The sequence below is a fragment of the Metarhizium acridum genome (assembly GCF_019434415.1).
Source record: "Metarhizium acridum strain ARSEF 324 chromosome Unknown scaffold_587, whole genome shotgun sequence".
NCBI lineage: Eukaryota > Fungi > Ascomycota > Sordariomycetes > Hypocreales > Clavicipitaceae > Metarhizium > Metarhizium acridum.
In genome coordinates, this window is record NW_027094049.1 from 343,099 (window position 1) to 351,026 (window position 7,928).

General features: G+C 51.4%; 3 protein-coding genes across 3 annotated transcripts; all 3 read right to left on the minus strand.

The window, feature by feature from the left end:
* Window positions 1–142: 142 nt before the first annotated feature.
* SCS7_2 (fatty acid alpha-hydroxylase) lies at window positions 143–1,325 on the minus strand (the record flags this gene model as incomplete). Its single annotated transcript, XM_007815400.2, has 2 exons — window positions 143–533; window positions 592–1,325. The coding sequence occupies 2 exons, from the start codon at window positions 1,323–1,325 to the stop codon at window positions 143–145; spliced, it is 1,125 nt and encodes a 374-aa protein (XP_007813591.1).
* A 997-nt stretch (window positions 1,326–2,322) lies between these two features.
* J3458_021895 (uncharacterized protein) lies at window positions 2,323–3,303 on the minus strand (the record flags this gene model as incomplete). Its single annotated transcript, XM_007815399.2, has 1 exon — window positions 2,323–3,303. One exon carries the CDS (start codon window positions 3,301–3,303, stop codon window positions 2,323–2,325), a length of 981 nt encoding a protein of 326 aa, XP_007813590.2.
* A 1,105-nt stretch (window positions 3,304–4,408) lies between these two features.
* J3458_021896 (uncharacterized protein) lies at window positions 4,409–4,975 on the minus strand (the record flags this gene model as incomplete). The annotated part of the gene is made up of 1 exon (XM_007815398.2): window positions 4,409–4,975. The coding sequence occupies one exon, from the start codon at window positions 4,973–4,975 to the stop codon at window positions 4,409–4,411; it is 567 nt and encodes a 188-aa protein (XP_007813589.2).
* Window positions 4,976–7,928: the final 2,953 nt, after the last annotated feature.

Below are 7,928 nucleotides of genomic sequence, written 5' to 3' on the forward strand. Positions count from 1 at the left end.
CGTCTCGTGCACCGACTGCCCAAAACCGCCAACGCCGTGCCGATCTAGGCAAATGTAAAAAAAGCATGCAAGTAGATTAAATGTACAGTAGCTTGAGGGGCTAGTAGAGACTGTTTTGGCATCGCGTCTACCGACACAGGATTTACTTGGTCTTGATGGAGGTTTGTAGCTCCGTGCCAAAAATTTGATCCCAGAACTTGCTGGTGACGCCAAAGCCCAGTTCATAGTCGAGAAAGTGATGGGCAAGATGGTACTTCTTTAACTGCTTGTACCACAAGGGCAGGTTCGTGTGATGCAGGAAGTAATGTGTTAGGTCATAGCAGACGTAGCCAAAGATGCCGCCACAGTAAACAGCAGTAGCCGCATGCCAACTGTAAAAGAAGATGGCGTGGGCTAGCTTCCAGAATGGAGAGGCAAGGATGACAAACAGAGCAGGAGGCATAACCAATCGATACTTGTCCATTGGGAGATAGTGGTGGATTCCATGGAGCAAAAAGTGCATTGTGATGAAAACGCGGTTGTCTGGGAGGTAGCTATATTCACGTGTCAGCGGCCTGCGGTATCGGTGGCGATGAATTAGGAAGGACTTACTCATCTAAGTGGAATAGGAATCGGTGAAGACAGTATTCTACAAAGGTCCAGAAAAAGACACCGAATACCCAGTAGCCACCCAGGACAAATGGATTCTGAAGCCCCTGGCTAGCGACAAAGGTACCGTATGCGACGAAGGGCAGCCACAAGGACGGGACAATCCACCAGGGAGTCTTGGTGAGTGGCTCTAAGAAGTTGCCGAAGAGAGGCGCGGATTCACCACCCTTGTAGTGACGAGGGCGATGAACTTGGTCTAAGTAGAAGGCTTTGCTGAAGCCGCCGTTCCAAACCTGCAGGAACAGAGGCCTGCTTAGGTCCAAAAACTTGTGCTTCTTGAAATCCTGGTTATAGTCGGTGTCCTTGCTAAGGTCTTCCTCACACGACATGCCGGTTCGCGGGTGGACGAATGTGGCATCTTGGGAGGTTGCGGTCCCGTTGGCAGGTTTGACAGAGCCATTGGCGGCGGGCGACTTCTCGTTGACGACAAAGCCGACGAGTGAATCGTCAAGCACCTCGTATGCAGCCTCAGAGTGAGGGTGCGACGTGGGGTCCTTCAATATCTCCTCGACATCTTTGCCAGCATATTCAATGATCAAGCTGCCACCACCAGGGTGGTCATCGACAAAGTCAGTCACATCGTAGACTTTGGACCCAATGGTAACATAGCACGAGGAGGCAGAGTTGTGCGCCTCGACCTCTGCGCGAGTAAATGTAGGCAGCGTCCTGGCCGGCATCGTGGCGTTTGGTAATGCTCGGTCGGTTCGGGATGGGCAGGCAGTTGGTCCGACGGTGAAGATATTTGGAGGTCGCGCCACAGGAGTTTAGAGGGGAGCTGGGAATCGATGTGTGCGCTCTTTCAGGGTTCGACAAACTAGTACTGAAGTAGAACAGAAATGAAGGATAAAGAACAAAGGACGAAGATGTGTGCAGGGCACGGGAAATATTAGAGCGGGCGAGACATGAGGATGGTGAATGGCAAAAGCGAATCATGCGACGGTATTTTGGGCAGGAAGACTTTAATGACGATGCTCCTTTGGTCTTAGCGGTGCCGCGCCCCTAAATTGACAAAGCTTCGAGGCACCGGTACAACACATGCACCAGCACGCATTGAAGGTAGGTACTCTGTGGTAGTGGCTCTTTAATGTTGGTACTTGGGAAAACAAGGCTGCAGTGCGGCCGCTAATTACAGGAACGAGCGGGTGCCGAGGACGCAAAGTGGCGTTACTCTGGGTCGATTTGTTGAAGGTGTCAGTCACTGGCGACTGAAACTCTAGGGCAGAAGTGAGCAGGAATAGGCTATATGTACTCCGTAACTAAGCATTTGTCAAATGGAAACCCGGACAATCTCCACCCTCCGCCTCGTACGTACATGCTATTATGGGCGACTGCAGATTGTAGCGTGGCTGGTATCAAGGGAGACTTGGGAAAAAAGTTGCATGATTCTGTGGCTAGAGCATCCGAGCAGGCCGAGGAGAAGCAGGTGTTGGTGCAATGCACGGCGCACAGTGCAAGGCGCACAGTGCATGGAACAAGTGAAGCACAATAATGGGCACAAGGTTCTGATATTGACATCTGGACTCTTGCCCCAGAGCACAACTACTGCCTGCCCCTCGGGCTCCGTTCATCTAATCTCCAGATTCAGTACAAACACCAAGAGCTAGCTTATTTGTCTTTTCGCCAACACCCCCTCTATTGCCTCCGACGACTCATCTGCCAGGAATCTTGAATGGCCTAGAGTTTGGCACCGCCATCAGCCCGACTGTGCGCATCTTGAAAGAGGGTGCCATTCAGATACTTGAGCCCCGAGTCCACGGCAACCGTCACCACCGTCTTGCCGGGTCCTAATTCCTTTGCCAGCTGCAAAGCAGCGACGACATTCAGGCCCGAGGATGTCCCTACGAGAAGGCCTTCCTCCCTCGCGAGCCGGCGGCAAATCGCGCGCGCCTGTTCCTCGTCGATAGCTCGAACTTCATCATACAGATCCCGATTGAGGTGCTGTGCGACGAAACCCGGGGCAACACCCTCAACAGAATGTGTTCCCGTGACGCCCTGGGTCAGTAACGGCGCCGACGCAGGTTCAAGAATGACAATTCGTGTCGACGGGGACTTTGACCTAAAGACTCTTGCTACGCCCATGGCCATCCCGGCCGTACCAACGGCTCCGCAGAATGCATCAATTCCCCCAGGAACTTGTTCAACCAGCTCGTGACCAATGCCCTCGTATCCAACCAGAGCGTCTTGATTGATGAACTGGTTGGTGTAGTAATGGCCTTGCTCCCGGCCGATTTCTGCGGCTCGCTTGTTCATCAAAGGCAGCAAGTCTGGCGTCAGCTTTCCAGATGGACTATGTGTAATGTCCAGTTCTGCTCCCAACGCAGTCATCGACCGCAGCTTCTCCACAGCGATGGCGTCGGAGCAAAGAACCCGGAATCGATAACCCTTTGCAGCGCAGACGAATCCCAGCGACGATCCAGTACTGCCGCCCGTGGCTTCAACCACGGTCATGCCGGCTTTGAGGTCCCCGCGCTTCTCGGCTTCCTCAATCATCGATTTTGCCATTCTGTCCTTGTAGGATCCGGTAGGATTGTAAAACTCCAATTTGATATAGACATTGGCGTATCCGGCCGGTACGACGTGCTCGAGCTGCACCACAGGTGTCTTTCCAATTGCGTCCAAGATGGAGCCCACGGCAGCTGGCGCGTGTGATTGCATGGTTTTGGTGTGTTGTGAATTCAAGTGCACAATATCTTGTACGTGAAACATCAGGAGCGGGAGGGGAAAAAAACCTTCTCCCCGCCCAGTCTAATTATTGATGTGCCTCAGCGCATGTACGCGAGCATGTAAAGCAAAAGGGCGTGAGACAGGCGGGAAACCATTCGCGCCTTCTATCAACACGCAGTAGAATGGTCGCCACACATGAGCAGAGAGAATCCACTTCATCGACAGTCTGTGGCAGAGTATACTTGCTCCCCGAGAAGTATAGGCTATTATACTGTTTGGTAGTATATTATAGTATAGAGCACGATAGCCAGGGTACCTGATTTTGTCAAATACTTTTTGCCTCCCGCTGTATCCAGATAGGAACCGTCACACGCATGTGCATCAATGTTGGCCATTAAAGAACATAGTCCAACATCGAACAGGCAACAAGCAAATACATTGAAGGCAGACGGCCATAGTTCTGGCGGCAGGCCCGTGCTCCGATTGGTCCACAGTCACTAGATGTGTGGACAGTTAGTCGCGCTGCCGCTCAACTATTGTACAGCGACGTTTACCACTCAAGAGGCCCATGCCTCAATGCGTTGATTACGGCTCGATTCATCGCCTGTCCGACACCCAGACGGATTCACCGTCTAGCTCTTGGGGGCCTCTCGATCCAACAATCAAGCAGCTCAAGAATTCCCGCATCGACAGTACTCCAGCGTATTTAAGACAACTCAGGCGTTGAAACCCTCTTCTCACGTGACGTTATATCGTGATGCCAGAGGCACGATTGCGCCGACCTCCTTACACACACGCGCACTCGATTACACTGGAAGAAAGAAAGCAAAGTTATTTCGCGGACACAACTCAGGCGAGGACAGATCTTCTATTTTATTTATGTCTTTTTTAACACTATGCCGTAATTGAAATTATTCTAGGTGGCGAGCAATACGAGCGAGATGAGCTCAAAATGCCCAGGTCAGACCGAAAGCACATTGCAAGTTTTCTCCTTCCCCGTCTTTATTAATAACCCAGCATACAGCGCGGCCTTTGACTCGTCGTAGACAGATCAAGGTTGAGCCTCGAGGTTGCCAGCCAAGTTACTCCATTCCTCCTAGTTGTCGTTTCCACACTGCTTCTTGCAGTCCTCGCAGGCGATACATCTAGCCCCAACGGCGCAGTCAAAGCAAAGATCCTTGACCTTGTCGCACGAAGTATACGTCCATTCGTTGTTGTACGTGGACCGTCGGTGTACACATTGGCCATTTCGGGCAGGGGGTGCCCCGTCAACTTTGAAGGTTTGGGAGACCATCCAGGGCTGCCTCCTGCCGTCCTCGCAGACAAAGGCGGCCTTGTACTCGCCGATGCCGAGCTCAGCGTTGTTGAACTTGACGGCGCGGATCTCATCACCCTGGGTGGGCTCGACGTACGACCATGCCTTGAAGTCGGCCGTGTAGGGATTGCAGGCGTCGGCGGACCACACGCCGACCCAGGCCTTCACATTGCCGCCGCATCCGGGATTCGGGGCCAAGTAATTGATGACGGTTTCGGTGGCGGTTAGCCACTGGCTTGCAATCTCGTTTTTGCTTCCATCCAGCATAGGGCGCGGGATGGCAGGTTTGCCGAGGGCTGGCTGCAGGGCGCCCAGCAGGAGGAGTACGGCCGCGTTTGACAGAAACATGATGGAGGAGAGTAGGTTGCGTGATGAAAGGCGTTTATATGCTCGACAATGCGACGAGAAGTTTGAATGGATGGATTGGTGATGGTAGGTAAACTTGCGAGGAGGGATGCGGCCATCCTTTATATTCTCGCAAACGTGTAGCTGTTTGGCTTGGTCGAGGAGACTTGGCAGTCGGTGAATTTCCCCGACTCACGATGCCTTTCTCGACGACGAGATGTCGGCAAGTGGCATGACTCGGTGGATCTACATCAGGCGGACGCTGTGGCATCTGTACAACCATCACCTTATTTAGGCCTGCGTAAATTGATTCATGCAAAGTGGAAGAAAGGACGGGGCCTCTGGAGCGGGTGACGTACACACATGGTGTCTTATTGATCCCTAGTACGAATTCCAACCCTATCCCATCTTGCTGCGGCCAACTTTAACCTGATCATCTAGTTGTTAGTAGAATCAGCTTGTGGTAAATTGTGTCATGTCAAAACCGCACGTATAAAGCTGTCAGGAAAAGCAAGTATATTCGATCCTGCACGTATCTTGCGTATATAGAATTCTCACTAAAACAATCGACACGCATAAAACATGTCACTCGTATGCGGCGGATTCCCAGTTCGGAGACTTGAATCATTGCGCAAGGGGGGAGGGGAGGCTTGGCATTGAAACAATGAAAAACAGGCTTCATCTATTATCGGTCTTGCCGTTTGGGTTTCCCATCTCATATACATTCTGCCATGGCGAGCCCCTTGACCACGTCTTGGCATGCCTATACTATCTTGGCATGCCTATCTCGTGGCTGGCTTACGACGATGCCAGCGCGTCAAGGATTGCCATGAGTCGCGAGCCGGGTTGCGGCCTCGTCCAAGGAACGCAACTGGGAAGCATGGCAAGTTGCCTGTTGTCCATGAGGCAAATTAAGCCAGTGGCCAGACATGTCCCCAAGATTTTTCCCCATGACTAGTTGCTGTCCCGAGCGCGAAGTACAACTGCAAGGTGTTGCATAAAGAGCCGAGAGCTTTCGCAGAGCAGAGGCTAATTAGTTTATGCGCGACTGCGTTGAAGGGAAGGAAAGGGCATTGTCTGAATGTGTGGATGGGGGCCGGCACAACTCGACGACCCGGATAGCTATACACTATTTTCTTGAGCTGCCAAAAATATCAACTGAAGGCTCACGGCTTTCATGCTTCACTTCTTCTGGCCACACGCTTGATCCTGCAAAAGATGGATTTCATAATCGGTGCCTGTTTTGTACAGACATGACCAGAGTCCCGGTGGGGAAAGTAGGAGAGTCATGTATTATGTATATATATTGCAATATTATACTCAATGCTAAGCTGAGCTGAATTTCCCGCAGCATTTATTTCCCTCCACTTGCAGCCTCTTTTTACAGAGGGGGGCGAGGACAACTATACACAACTACCTGGGTGGTATGCTCTCGTGCAATTATCGTGGATCGCCACTTGACAGCTTTTCGTACCTATCTGATGTTTGACGGTGCTGGAGAAGATTGAAGGGGAAAGGTGGAGAAGAAGTGGGTGGTGATAGGTTGGTTGCCACGTTGTTTCCTGTTATCGGGGAAAACAACAACATACGTTGACCTGTCATGATCAGTCTCCATCTGTACGGAGTAAGTAGGAGGCCTCCACTTTAAGTAGCTTAACTTGTCGCATTCCGTTAAAACACCGAAAAAAAAGGGCGTGGCCACGCCATAAAATTTTGTGTGTTATACCCGCTTATATCCCGTGCGACATCAACACTTCCGAATTGGGGTGGACATGGGCTTGGCATTGAACGTCGGGCAGCTCTTCTGTCTAATCATTGGCTGCCGTAGCCCTTATGGAGACTTGATTTCAGGGGTCAGGGGCTACATGTAGCCTCGCATTGCACTGACCGAATAAAACAACCCAGCATGGCCCGATAGAATCTCCAATAAGGCATTGAATTTAACAGGACGCGGAAGAGCGCTAGGACCCAAACAATAAATGAATACCCTCCTTGTCCTACATTTGCATCCTCTGCTCGTGCCACTTTTTGGTTCCATTTTCATCAGCCGCGCTCAAAGAGGTTGTCAGGAGGGTGGTGACGTGGTCATCGTCAATCCATTCGTAATTCCGTCGACTGTTTACTCGACATGTTACCCAGCGAGTTGAAAAAATTGCCCAATGTCATGAGCAGTAATGTAATTAATCACGCCGATTGATTAGCAAGGCATTGGATATTGGATTTGAATTTGAGCCTAGGATGGATCAAGTTTTAGCCATTCGTTGACATGTAGTCACAGGCCGGCTCATGCACACGCAACCTCTTAAAATACTACGCCACCCCTTGCACGTTAGAGCTGTGGGTGCAAGGGGTACGATCATCCGAAGGCTGGGAGTCCTTGGGCCAAGCAACTATTAAGCCATTACATTTAGCTAGCTATCTAGTTATGCAGAGCCGTGGTCTGACCTATATGGATTCCGTGTAAGGACCTGTCGTCTTCTATGCCGCTCATCCCTCATCTTCATCTTCATACCCTCTGGTGGAGACTCGTAAAACAGGTGACCACGATCAAAGGGCGCATCCAGCATCAAGCCCTGGAGCGTTTTTACGCGAGAGACAGCTACGTAGCTTAAACCAGTCTGAAAGTCCCGACAGGAGAGATCTGTCACGATGACATCTTCAGTGATGCTCTGCGACTTGTGAACCGTAATGGCGTAGCATACGATCAGGGGAAACTGCGTGCGAGTGCAGAGAGTGCTTCCGATGAGGAAGTCCCTGTCTACTGGGAGAATCGGGACAATCTTTCTGCCATCAGCGGTGGTCAGGAACACAGGTCCACTGTACTTGTCAAACTCCATCATGATAACACAGGGAGGGTCTTGGACTGGGTCAGCCCCCGGTGCCCAGCCGATATCGTAAACGGTACCGCGAGCGCCGTTGCAGAGACCAACTGGCTGCCAAAGGTTAGATGTCAGCA